The sequence below is a fragment of the Penicillium malachiteum genome, assembly GCF_028827825.1.
Source record: "Penicillium malachiteum strain IBT 17515 chromosome Unknown utg000002l:1.0-8849297.0:1.0-8852440.0, whole genome shotgun sequence".
NCBI classification, from domain to species: Eukaryota; Fungi; Ascomycota; class Eurotiomycetes; order Eurotiales; family Aspergillaceae; genus Penicillium; species Penicillium malachiteum.
In genome coordinates, this window is record NW_026643095.1 from 8,129,936 (window position 1) to 8,143,615 (window position 13,680).

The 13,680-nt window shown below is 47.8% G+C and overlaps 3 protein-coding genes across 3 annotated transcripts; 2 read left to right on the forward strand and 1 right to left on the reverse strand.

The window, feature by feature from the left end:
- Nucleotides 1-831: 831 nt before the first annotated feature.
- On the reverse strand, nt 832-2,124 carry N7483_006029 (uncharacterized protein; the record flags this gene model as incomplete). The annotated part of the gene is made up of 1 exon (XM_057089466.1): nt 832-2,124. One exon carries the CDS (start codon nt 2,122-2,124, stop codon nt 832-834), a length of 1,293 nt encoding a protein of 430 aa, XP_056949295.1.
- Nucleotides 2,125-4,056: 1,932 nt separating this feature from the next.
- On the forward strand, nt 4,057-5,878 carry N7483_006030 (protein phosphatase 2A regulatory subunit CDC55; the record flags this gene model as incomplete). The annotated part of the gene is made up of 6 exons (XM_057089467.1): nt 4,057-4,100; nt 4,214-4,254; nt 4,321-4,418; nt 4,518-5,160; nt 5,228-5,790; nt 5,855-5,878. 6 exons carry the CDS (start codon nt 4,057-4,059, stop codon nt 5,876-5,878), a joined length of 1,413 nt encoding a protein of 470 aa, XP_056949296.1.
- Nucleotides 5,879-6,941: 1,063 nt separating this feature from the next.
- On the forward strand, nt 6,942-12,250 carry N7483_006031 (transcriptional regulator SIN3; the record flags this gene model as incomplete). Its single annotated transcript, XM_057089468.1, has 5 exons — nt 6,942-7,042; nt 7,099-7,163; nt 7,188-8,064; nt 8,147-9,296; nt 9,428-12,250. 5 exons carry the CDS (start codon nt 6,942-6,944, stop codon nt 12,248-12,250), a joined length of 5,016 nt encoding a protein of 1,671 aa, XP_056949297.1.
- Nucleotides 12,251-13,680: the final 1,430 nt, after the last annotated feature.

Below are 13,680 nucleotides of genomic sequence, written 5' to 3' on the forward strand. Positions count from 1 at the left end.
TTATGCGACCTCGGAGCTAATAACACCCATACTAGGTTACGTGATGATCTTGAATCAGGGTTATGAACCCACGCCCGAAGCCACGCCATATAATCATGAGGCAAGGTTTTTGAGATCAGAAATCTCTCTCACTTCTGCTTTAGTTATATCTCACTTTAGTTATCTCTTAATTTAGCTATCTCTTACCTGCCAGTGGGCACTTTAGATATTGATATGTAGGGCTGGCAGTTGTCTATATCCAAGTACTAGTAGATATCAGTTAGCCTTCCCCTCCAGGTAATCATATAGGTAACCGTGTAGGTACTTGCATACAAAGAGGTGTAGCTCATCACTCACCTATATCCATACGCTACTGACTCCCGAGGTCGGACTGAGCCCTGTATTTATGTAAGTATTTGGACATCCCTATCTGAGAGGATGTAGACAGCTGGCCAAGCACTCGCGTGCTGAGGACATACATTCCCAATTTCAAATGCTCGCTGCTTCACTGGCAGTGCCACGCGAACTTAGATACCCGGTGGCATGGATATTCAGTGCTTATCACAGATGACAACCTTGAGCAGTGTAATCCAACATTTGAATCATGTGCCGGGTAGATAGCTTCGGCAACGACGAAGTGATCCCTGGATTGAATCAGGGGAACGGTATAAGAGTGACTCGGAATTTGTATATCAAAGTAGTAATCTGGGTATAAATATGTGATGATACAGAAATACTAGCTAGTATTTCCGATAATTCTTCGAGTCATGTCCATCTAGTAATACATCAGATCATGGTTTCCAATATCAATCTGAATTAACTCATTGAGTATACATGAATCAGGACAATTTCTCAAGCCTTCATATGCTTCAGAATCATCTTCAACCGTCGAACAGCAGGACCATCCTCATAATCTTCCTCGCTTTGTTTATTTTCCTCCATCTCTGTCTTAGCAGCTTCAAGTGCCGGACGTAGATATCCCCATACCTCATCATGGTATCGCTCATGAACACTAACCCAATCTTCTGCGCCTGGAAGGTTCGCAAGAACATCATCACGGAGGAATGTGTTTACTCCTGCGGTTTTGATTCCGTGGGATTGAGTGTATCCAGCAGGATCATTTTGTTGGAGAAACGTATCGATATCCGGGACGAGACTTAAGGATGAGAGTTGCGGATTCGAGGACACAGGCAGTGTAGATGGAATGTTACCGGCGTTTTTCTCTTGAGCGATTTCTCGTCGGAAGGATTCCAAGAGCTTGATCTCTTCTGTCGTTAGAGGTGGAGGCGCAGCATCCGGATCCAAATCTAAATCCAAAACTGGATTAAACTCCGTAATGAAGCTAGCATCAAATGATCTATCAGATAAGAGCGATACAACTGCTGCACCGTCTGTGTCTGCAGTACTTGACAGCGTATCTACGCCGGTTTTCGCATTCGCTCGTTGCCATGCAGTGGTGTACTCCCCTTGTATAGGATCTTGTGCACGCTGTTTCCCTTTCCACTTCCCTGCGCCGGGGGACTGGAGACTCTCAGCACTCGATCGGGCACCGGTACCAGTACTTAGGTCTGTAGATTCCTGTGCTTGTGCCAATGCATCCTCATACCCATATTCATTCTGGAATTTCTCTGCGCTCAATGCTGGAATCGAAAATCCGCCTTGTACAGCTCCATCTCCACGAGGGTCATCCGTTGTATTACGGAACCCATCTTGGAGTGCTCCAGTACTAGTGCTTTGTCCCAATGCGCCAGAACCAGAGCCTCTGGTTTCTTGGCTGACTAGGTAGCCTGTACCTGTACTTGGCCCTGAAGCCGGACCCGAACCAGCCTTGCCATTTATCGAATCAGATAATACATGCGCTGCACCAGAATGTGGATTCTGAGCCGAGAATGCGCTGCGCGCAAGGCCCGTCGCGGAGTTCTGGACGCGTTGCGCAAGGGAGGGCTGTGCCGAAGTCGGGGCGGGATTCGAATTCGAGTCTAGGGGAATGGAGGGGGAATTGTTTTGATTCGATGGCGATATCGATATAGAGTCAAGTTGTGAGGGTGGGCTTATGGGCGCGTTTACGGGAGGGATTGAATTGGGCGTGCCGGTGCGGGTATTCGTGTTGCGGGTACCCCGCATGTTCTCCGTGGTGTCAGACATAGCTTCAGAGCTGTATTTGGTCTGGTTGAGGGTGTTGATAGTGTAATATAGTCCGTAGGGATTGAATTAATCAGGAGAGGAGGGTTCGGAGTAGTTTTGGAGTGGATTTAATGTAGGAGACATTATTCTGTAGGCATTTGGGGTTGAGTCTGACTAGGTAGTAGTAGTGGACTCTCGGATTAAGGGTTCGGACGAAGTAGGAAGGGGAGCATGTGAAGAGACGCTAAGTGGAATATGCATGTGGTTCGGATGAATGGGATCGCATAGCTGATCAGTTTCATATTGTAAGAGAAGAGAGATATATCACTTGGTAAGATATGCCCAATGTCTATAAGTTTGGTGTCGATTGGTGCACGTGTAAGAATGAGATTCTCTGCCCTTGGGCATCTACGGGTTCTTTCAAATGTTATCCACGGCCCAGTCGAGATCGTGATGGTAATAGTCAACTGACGGGTTATAATTGATCTGGAGATGATGGCATTCATGATTGGGATAAAACGTCCTATGGACACTTATCCATTAGATAGAAATTTATGGCGAGGTTAGGTAGAAACTTGAAGCACTGGCGTAAAGATATAATATTGAGCAGTTTGGACCATAAGGCCGGTCATCCCGAGATATATTACTGGATTCCCCATACTAGTACTAGTAGTATCTTCAAGTTTACTAATGGAAGTCATTTTAACCGACCGCTGAAACCCAAGATATTCTGAGATTCGAGGTATATCTGGATAATTTGTATAATCCAGATCGAATGAGCAGGTATGAGCGCACTATTTGATCCTTAAACCTTGGAAGCTCTGGATTCTTTGGCCCCGACAGAATGACGACAGAGGCGGGACATCAGCATTTGAGCCTGCAGCTTCCAGGATGGCACGCCCGCACTTCATCTATAATATAAGAGTTTCCAGAGACTGCAGCATGCATGTTCTGACCCCTTGGGCAATTGATTGGCAGCTTTCAATATTGTCAGTCCTTGCTAGGGACCTGCTTTGGGCAATGTTACAATCGCTGGATAAGTGTTGATGTCAGCATTGTCTGGATAGAGAACTTTTTTCTTTCTTTATATTTTCCCTTTGACTTACCTTTAGTTAGATATCAAAGTATTTTGATATTAAAATCTGCAATTTCATTCCGATGACCCAGAGATCATGATTAAATACGAGATATTATAAAAGAAATCCTCCAGTATCCGTGGAGCGTGTAGCGGTGGGAAACGTACACCGTAGGGTACAGCATCCCAATGATTCCCCACCTATGTCTTCTTTTTGGTTTCTTGGGAGGGGTAAAAAAAAAAGAGGAAGAAGAAAAGAAAGAGATTAATAGAATTGAAATGTAAAAAAACTAAAGAAGGGATAGATCTTCTAAGAATAAAAAAAATTAATCATGATAAAATCTCTCTAATATCTCAATGATCCCCTCTCAAGCTCTTCTGGCGGGCCCACTCATAACAACCGGGTCGTTTGCTCCCCTCCAAACCCATCTAACTTCCCCCCTCTCCTCCATCCCGCAACTTCCAACCACCTTTGAACTCTTTTGGCGTCAACTTCCAAAAGAGATACACGGCTCTTTCAGCCTTCACCTCCGTCTTCGGCTGTTACCTCCCTCTTCTCCTCCCACTATCGCGCTCTTCTGGTCATCGGGCCCCTCGCCTTAACCTTCTCCGATCGAAGTGTAGACCCGATTGCCTTCGCCAGTCTTTAATCGTCATTCCGGTCGCTTTCATTGCCTTTCGTCCAACCAGTCTCATTCTGTCACCCATATTAACTTGCACCAAGTGATTCACTTTTGTTTTTTCCTGCATCCACAAATAGAGCTTTCGGACTCAACGTTTTGCCTGCTCTTTTTTTCCTCTCTTCAAACCAACCATCTTCGTCTTCTTCCGTCTCTTGCCCTTTCATTTGCGATCAAGGGCGATCCTAGAACGAAAAGATGGTAGACAGAGATCCAGGAACACCTACCTGGAAGTTCACACAGTGAGTTGCGGATGTGACAAGAGGGTGAAGGTGGAAGTCCGGATGACTAGCCCGGCAGCCCACCTCTCTTGAATTTTCTAATTCAGAATACACAAGCTAACTTTTGTCAATAGATGCTTTGGTGATAAAGGTGATGTAGAAGATATCACAGAAGGTACCCTTGTCTTGCATCTCGAGTCATTGCCATGAGCTGATTGGCTGATATGTACTCTTTCTACAGCGGATATCATTTCGACCGTTGAATTCGACCACACTGGAAATTATCTAGCTACTGGAGATAAGGGTGGACGAGTGGTCTTGTTCGAGCGGAATGAGACGGTGAGTACCTGCTGCCCCAATCCCTTTTTTTCTTCCCGAAGTTTTTTCTAGTACCCACCCGGACGGCCTATTCTGATAACCTGTGTTTTCAACCACCAGAAAAAAACCTGCGAGTATAAGTTCCATACTGAATTTCAGTCGCACGAGCCGGAATTCGACTACCTCAAATCCTTAGAGATCGAAGAGAAGATCAATAAGATAAAATGGTGTCGCCGACAGAATTCATCACACTTCCTCCTTTCGACTAACGACAAGACCATAAAGCTGTGGAAGGTGTTCGATAAGTCCTTGAAAGTGGTCGCCGAGAACAACCTATCAAATGAGATGACACCTTCTGTCCCAGTGGGTGGCCTGCCTCGAGCGCCCCGGGGAACTTTCAAAGATGCATCCGCGCTGAAGCTCCCTCGCTTGACACACCATGACACTGTTGTGGCCGCTGTTCCACGAAGAACATATGCCAATGCTCATGCTTACCATATAAACAGTATCTCTGTGAACAGCGACGGAGAGACCTTCATCAGCAGTGATGATCTTCGTGTCAACTTGTGGAATCTCAACATCCAGGACCAGAGCTTCAACATTGTGGATATCAAGCCAGCGAACATGGAGGAGCTCACAGAGGTTATTACGGCTGCAGAGTTTCATCCAGTGAGCTGTAACTGGTTTATGTATGCCAGTTCCAAGGGTACCATCAAGCTTGCCGATATGCGCCAGCGCGCGCTTTGCGATGAGCACTCCAAGCGTATGTTTCGATTATCAGTGAAAGTCCTATTTCATTCATACTAACGCAACTTTTGATTTTTTTTTAGAGTTTGAACAGGAAGAAGATGCTTCATCGCGGTCTTTCTTCTCCGAGATCATCTCCTCCATCTCCGACGTTCGATTCTCACATGACGGCCGCTACATTGTGTCCAGGGACTACTTGACTGTGAAGATTTGGGATGTGAACATGGAGCGTCAGCCGGTCAAGACAATCCCCATCCATGAGCACTTGCGGCCGCGTCTCTGCGATACCTACGAAAACGATAGCATCTTCGACAAGTTTGAGGTGGTGTTCTCTGGTGATGCAGAGAATGTAATGACGGGCAGCTATAACAACAACTTCATGATTTACCCCACAGAGGAAGAAAAGGATACAGAGATTGTGCTGCAGGCAGACAAGTCGGCATTCAAGGCGAAGAAGGTCGGCGTGCCTACACCAATGAACAAGGGCAATGGAAAGAAGGCTGGTTCTCGATCTGGAAGCCCTGCAGGACCTGGTAGCCGGATGAAGAAGGAGACCGATGCAGACCAGATCGACTTCAACAAGAAAATCCTGCATATGAGCTGGCATCCATTTGAGGATAGCATTGCTATTGCCGCTACAAACAACGTAAGTTATACCGGACGCTCTCCCTTGCACATTCCCCAGATCTATGTACTAACTATATCCCTAGCTTTTCGTCTTCTCTGCCCTGTGAGCAAATTTTGGCAACAGGATCATACAAACTTTGTTTCTCTCTTCATGGACAGGCGCATCTTCGGAATGGGGTCGGGTAGCTGGTGGCTGGTGGAGCGGAGGATCTGGCAAGAAGAAAGAAAGAGAGAGCGCAAGAGAACAAGGACACCCCAAAATCAAAATAATGGCCATAGCAGCAAGCCACACGCTCCGTAATCTCATTAACACTTTCCATTTCATTTTTCTTCTCTCTTCCCCTGTTTCTCGTTTCTCGGTCCTCAGGATAGCCGACAGAGAGTCCCCATTTCCTATCTGTTTTCTTCTGCTGTTCTGTGAACCCGTTCTTGTCTTCCATTCCCTCTGGTGTGTATGCAGCTATTTTACTTAGGTACCTTGAAGGCGTTGCGCAGGGCGCTTCATGATAGAGAATGTCAAGTCCATTTAGGACATACTATCTGATCCAAGTTTGGTGGTGTTAGGGGTTATCTGTGGACATATCTTCTCCCGTAGATAGTTGTGGGGAATGCGAAGTCACTAAAATGAGGGCTCTTTCTTTCTTTCTTTCCAAATTGGAAAAGTTCCTTTTCATTCACGTTACTTAATTCACTACTAACACTATCATGATTTTCCTTTCCAGTGAATACACTATCTTTTGCTTGTGTATGACTGAGTGAATACGCAATAGCCTGCAGATTTCGGCGAGTTTTTTCTGCCCAAAGTAACAGCCGATGACGAAGGCGGAGTGTATCATGCCGCTGTCAAATTACCAAAATGGTACAAAAAAGACGAGAACGGTTCCATTTTCCCTCGGTGAAGCCCCGGAGTTTAGCAAACTTACCGTATTCCTGGCAATACTCGGATCATTCAATGGCCGATGTCCCAGCGGCTATACTGCATTAGGGTTAGTGGAAGACAGTCAAGAAACCCTTCACTGGATACAAGCCGTCGCGCGCGCAATCCTTATCCTCCATTTAATCAACCTTCTTACTTGCAATCTTTTGCACACTCCTCGCCCTCTCCTCTTCTCTATTACGATCCTCTTCGACCTTAACCACCATCTCCTGCTTTCCCTACCCGTGTTCATAATGAACACGGGGAACGATAACTGGCACCCGGCGGGTGGGCCACCGCCGCACCCCAACCTTGATCAAATGGGCCAGGGGCCTCGGTCGCTGGGCTCATTTGGGTAAGCATTAGACCCCATTTCATGAAGAGATCAATTGTGCTAACTATATGTGACAGCCAAAACCCACCGCAGCAAGGCCAAGCTAACCAGGCCTCCGGCCCTGTCCTCCCTCCTCCCTCAGGTTAGCTCTTTTCTCCACCCTCAGCACACTTTGAAACATCATTCAGAGAATGCTTTCGTCTGTTTGGAAGAATGCTTTACCATGGGATGTATAGACTAACGTTCGCGCTCGGCAATTTAGGACCGTACCCCGGTGGTCACTCCCTCCCGGGTCTGGCAGAGCTGAGCCAAACACATGGCGCTCCCCATCAGCCTCAAGCCTACGGCCAGCATGGACCCGCAGGTCATTCCCTTCCCGGCATTGGCCAGGCGATGCAACATGCATCCCCCCAGTCTTTGAACCGCGAGCGAGAGCGGGACTCTCGAGAGCGCGATATCATTGAACGCCAGCGCCACGAAGAAATGGCCCATCGAGAGCGCGAGCAGCGTGAACGGGAACAAATTGAACGCCAGCAGCGCGAACACCATCCAGTCCAAAGTCACCCGGGATCGATCCCTCTCCACCAGCCTGTCGCGTCGAAAGTTCAGAATTCGATCCACGGCCCCAACGGTCTTTTGTCTAATCTTGGCTCGAATGCTCCCAACGCTCCTCAAGGAACTGTGCAGTCTTCCGGTGGACCCGCAAGCCTTTTTGGCCCACAAATGCAGCATGGAGAAGGAACTCCTCGCTCATACATCCAGCACCCCGGTGCACCCCCAATGATGGGTGGTTACAGCGGCCCCGGACAGCAGATTCCAGGCAATGTTGCGGCTCTTGCCCAAGGACAACAGCCAATTTTAAATGCAAGTCACCCAGCGGGCTCCCAAGGACTCAATCCCGTTGACGAGAACCCTTATCTAACATATAATTTCGAGGTGCAGGACGCCCTCAGTTATCTTGACCAGGTCAAGGTTCGATTCGTTGATCAACCCGATGTGTACAACCGCTTCTTGGACATCATGAAAGATTTCAAGAGTCAGGCGTAAGTTTTTACCCCACCAATCCCATCTTTTATATTTTCCGTTTGTGCACCCAATCTGACTGTTTGTGTTTGATCATGCTAGAATTGATACACCCGGCGTAATTCAACGAGTTTCTACCCTTTTCAATGGTCATCCAGCTCTGATACAAGGGTTCAACACTTTCCTTCCCCCTGGATATCGTATTGAATGTGGTACTGAAGATAACCCTGATGCGATTCGCGTGACTACTCCCTCTGGAACGAATACCCTGAGTATGCCCCGCGCAGGACGCCCACTGGAACCTACCAACGATCTTGGACCTTCTGGGCTTGGACCTCATGGTCGTCAGGATTACTACGATCAATCCCGACCTGGCTGGCAGCAGACCCAGCAACAGCAGCCGCAACAGCAAGGCCTACCCGGATCATATTCTCCTGGTTCCCGAATGATGGCCCCCGCTATGTATCAGCCAGAAAGCCAAGCTTCTGCACCGGATAGTCACTATGGTTACCAAGGCCAAGAGGCCCAGGGTGCAGCTGCTTTAACCCATCAACAAGACCACCGTGGAGTTGCTCAGCTACAAGGTGCTGCCTCTGCTGCGTCTGGACTAGGAAGACCATCACTGCTACAAGTCTCTGGTGCCGCTCAAAGTGCTGCTCTCACTCAACCTATGAGTAGCTTGGCAGGTGTTGGAGGCATGTTGCAAGGTGGCCACGCCGATCTGAACAAGCGCGGACCTGTCGAGTTCAACCACGCCATTAGCTATGTCAACAAGATAAAGAATCGCTTCTCAGGCGCCCCAGAAATCTACAAGCAGTTCTTGGAGATCTTGCAAACATACCAGCGGGAATCGAAGCCTATTCAGGATGTCTATGCCCAAGTTACTCAGCTATTTAACACTGCTCCCGACCTTCTTGAGGACTTTAAACAGTTCTTGCCTGAGTCTGCGGCTCATGCAAAGCAGCAGCAGCAGCAGCAACAGCAAGCTCGACTTGATGAGGCTATTCCAGTCAGCAATATGCGAGGCGAGCCCATGGGTATGACTTCTCAGACCCCGAACCGCGACATGAAGAACATGCCTCCACTAGGCAACTTTAATGTCAAGGATCCATCCGCCAAGGAGAGCAAGAAGCGTCGAGGCGCATCTGGAGTAGCCGGATCTTCGATTTCAGGACCTTCTGGTGTGGATAGTTCCAGAATTCCAGAATCCTCTGTTCGTGCTCAGCCAGCTCAGTTCGGCCCTAATAGCAAGGTTCGTTCTCATCCTCGTTGTGATTTGAAAACGTTACAAACACACATCCTCTCCTTCTGGCTCCCTCAATTTCTATGTCACATTTTCTACTCCACTCTGAAGCGCGAGATTACTAACAAATTATCGTACAGAGACCTAAGCATTTCCACGGAAAACCTTCGGGCGCCGACATTCCCAATGTTTCTCCTACCCTAATTCCCGCTCTACCGGAGCCTATCCCTCCTTCCATGCTCACAACACCAAGCCAAGAGGAGATTGCATTCTTTGACCGTGTCAAGAAGTTCATTGCCAATAAGCAGATTTTCAGTGACTTCCTGAAGCTTTGCAATCTGTACACAAACGATCTCATTGATCGTTTCGTTCTTGTCAAGCGTGCTGAGGGTTTCATTGGATCCAATGCAGAACTGATGAGCTGGTTCAAGCGTTTCATGACTGTTGATGAGCCTGAGGACAAGGCAATCGACCCCAAGCCCAAGACTGAGGCTGGCATCGTTAACCTCGCTCACTGTCGATCCCTGGGACCTAGTTACCGTCTCTTGCCCAAGCGCGAGCGCCAAAAGGCATGCAGTGGTCGTGATGAGCTCTGCGTTTCCACTTTGAACGATGGCTGGGCGTCACACCCTACCTGGGCGTCTGAAGACTCTGGGTTTGTTGCGCATCGAAAGAACCAATATGAAGATGCCCTTCACCGAATTGAGGAAGACCGCCACGAATATGACCATCACATTGAGGCTTGTGTTCGCACCATTCAACTCATTGAACCAATTTGTCAACAGTTTTTGCACATGTCTGATGCTGAACGTGTGAGCTTCAAGCTGCCACCTGGTCTTGGTGGCCAGAGTGAGGCCATTTACCAGCGTGTCATTAAAAAGGTCTATGACCGTGTGCGCGGTGAGAAAGTCATTCGTGACATGTTTGAGCGTCCGTGCCAAGTCCTTCCGATTGTTCTCTACCGCCTGAAGCAGAAGCTGGAAGAATGGAAAGCTTGCCAGCGTGAATGGGACAAGGTCTGGCGCGAACAGATGCAGAGAGCATACTGGCGCAGTCTTGATCACCAGTCTATCACCAGCCGCGCAACCGACAAGAAGATTTTCGTGGCCAAGAACATCGCTCATGAATTTACGGCCAAATTTGAAGAGTCTCAAGTTCGACGGAAGAATGGGCTGACCGCACCCACTCATCAGGTTGAGGTAAAATTGGATGACCTGGATGTCCTGTTAGATACGACGCATCTTCTATGCCTGTACTTTGACCGCACCACATCTGGGTTCGGCACGGACCCTTCGCGTCTGATCAATTTCGTCAAAGACTTCATTCCCGTCTTCTTCGGTCTCGATCGAGAGCTGTTCCACGACTACATGGATGAGCTTATGGTTGGCTCTCCCTCTCCAGACGAAATGGATGACACTATTACTGCCGATGAAGCATCAAACGCCAGTCGAAAGGTACCTAACGTGCAAAAGCTGGCTTTACTGCATGATGGCCTCGAGAGAGCTATCCGCACTGGCAAAAAGAATAATGGTGTCACTCCTACCGTGAACACGCAATCGACTCCAGAACTTGGTCGCGCTGCGTCGGCAGCCGCGTCCGAACCTGAGGAGTCCTTCGATGTTGCTGAGCTGAAATGGATGGAGCACCCGGGTCAAGGCAATTTCAACGTTGAGCACGAGTACACTCTGAATGAGAAGTACAAAAAGACAGAGCATCACATGTACTGCAACCTTAACATTCTCTGCTTCGTACGAACTTTCGAGATTCTCTACTCTCGTCTTCTGCGCATCAAGCAACAGGAGGCTGAAGCTCACGAGCAAGTCCGCCGTGGTCTGCTGCCGAAACCCGCTCACGATCTCTGCCTGATTGACCGATTCCCGACCGACTTCTTCCAGGATGTTTCTCCTCACGCCAACTTGTACAAGCAAATTGTGCGCATGTGCGAGGAAGTGATCCGCGGTGATATTGACCAGATTCAACTCGAAGAGACACTGCGACGATTCTATATGCAAGGTGGATACCTGCTTTACAATCTTGACCGCATTTTCAGCTCCATTACGAAGTATGTCGCTTCGGTTTTCACGGGAGATTCTCGGGATCGTACCTCCGACATGGCCAACCTGTTCTTCAAGGAGCGCGAAAAGGACGAGACCACCCACCACCAAGAGATTCAGTATCGCAAGCAGATTGAGCGATTCATCAAGGAGGGTGACATGTACCGGGTCACATTCTACCCTGCCGACCGTCGAGTCACCATGCAAATCATAACCACCGAAGACTCTACTCTCGAGAACGATGACCTTAGCGCTGAAGCTCGCTGGTCATACTATGTCACAACCTACTCAATGCGGGATCCTACCGAGGGCGTGCAGTACTCCACCATGCGCGTTCCCTTCCTCAAGCGTAACTTGCCCGGCAAGCTTGATGAGGATGAAGAATACGACCGCTTCTACCGTCGCCTTCAGCACCACGATGGTCTCGTGATCCGTATCTGCGCCAATAACTACACCATCCTCTACCAGCCTTCCACCTACGACTGGTTCTGGCGCTCCACGGCTCCAGTACATGAGAAAGACGCTGATGCCGAAACCATTAAGGCCTTACAGGAAGAGCAAACCAAAGAAAAGACTACTCTGAAGGAGAAGCGCCATGATCGTTTCGTTGAGAAGTTCGTGAACAACCCTAACTGGGCCCGTGGTCTCAGCAAGGACCAAGTCGACGAATCTAACCAGCGTTTCCGCTCCTGGGTCAACGGTACACTGGATAACGCCGACGCCACCGGTGAGACTGAGCCATCCACTGAATCTGCTCCTGCGGTCAAGGAATCCTCAGAGCCCGTTGAGCAGCCTATGACTGCGGTCGAAGAGGAGAAGAAGGTTGAGCCTGAGGCCGAACCTGAGAAGTCTGAACCAGCTGACTCCGAAATGGTTGATGCCGAGATGGCGGACGCCGACCTTGACTGATCCATCCACATCTAATATTTCTCTGTTATTATTATTATTATTATCTTTCTTCATCTCCGATATTCATCTATTTCTTTTCCGCCAACGGAGAATCAAGTTATTAGGTTGTGGACCGATCATGGTCAAGGGGTTGATATGCATTCGCATATTGCGCGCATGGGACGGCGTCTACGAGAAATTGCGGTGATGAATTACGGGGTTTTGTTTGTTTTTTGACGTCCTTTTTGTGCTTCTTTATCTTTATTTTTTATTTTTTATTCTTATCTTGCAAGGAGTTTCTTCCTGCCATTCTTTTTTAGTAGTTGACATTAGTAAAATCAATCGTCAATTGATAATGGTTACTTCCAAGGTTTTGCTGACGGTTCCTGTTTCAACCTTATAATATCTTGTGGTCACGGTGGTTCGATTTATCATGTTTCAATTGATAAATTGAATCTCGATCCATTGAAGTACTAGTATTCAAGTGTCCCTACTCTGTAGCAGTTGAACTGCCTATGATTACACCTGCCAGTGATGACGTCCTTAAAAAGCTACTTAAAGCTGACAGATCATTCGGCACCTTTTCATCCGTTAGCAGATCCATATGTGATATCCGGATTGGAAGTGGATCGTAGGATGAAATACTAATTGCAAGTGAAAATTGGCATTAATGTATTCAATGTTAATTGTGATGGATGCTTTCCCCAGTCTGCCATGTATTCAAGCAGGAGAATCGAACCATGTACTCCATACGCGCTATTGAATCATGAATTGACTAGCGTCATAACATCAGGCCATTAATAAAGTATGGTACTATGTTTGTAGTACGTGGACATCGCGGAATAATATCTTGAGCCTGCAGATTTAGATGCCAGTGTAATTGTTGATTAATCTCGCAACCTAGTACTACCTAGTTCACTCTCAACCAGACCTATCAGGTGTATCAATGATGATAAAAAGCCCATCAAGCCACCCGGAAGCAAACTAGAAATTTGTAGATCAGATCTAATGATCTTGATTAATCTCGATTTTTCCCGCGCGCTTAGACAATAATAACTGATATACTATGGTTGACTCCATCGCAGCGGGTACCCGGCGGGCTGCGGTGTCCGGATGGGTATAAAATAGGGCTATCAGGGGCTCCGTGTGGCCGAGCAAGCTTAACCGATACAGTCCGAGACGTGGACTGATTAGGGGGTGGTCGGGCCGGATCCTCTTACCCAGATGGCCGATACGGCGAAGATAGAGATAGGGATCATGATAACGGGATCGAGATATGAAGTGAAGATTGAACTGTTTATTTTCTACGACTTTTTTGAGCTCTTTTCTACTTCCTTATAATCAATTTCGGGATATAATTCATGTAGATATTGTCATTTATGTGTATATTTCATGTTTTAATGTTGTATCATAATGGCCGGTTGCAGCATACCGAGCATCACCGAGTCGAA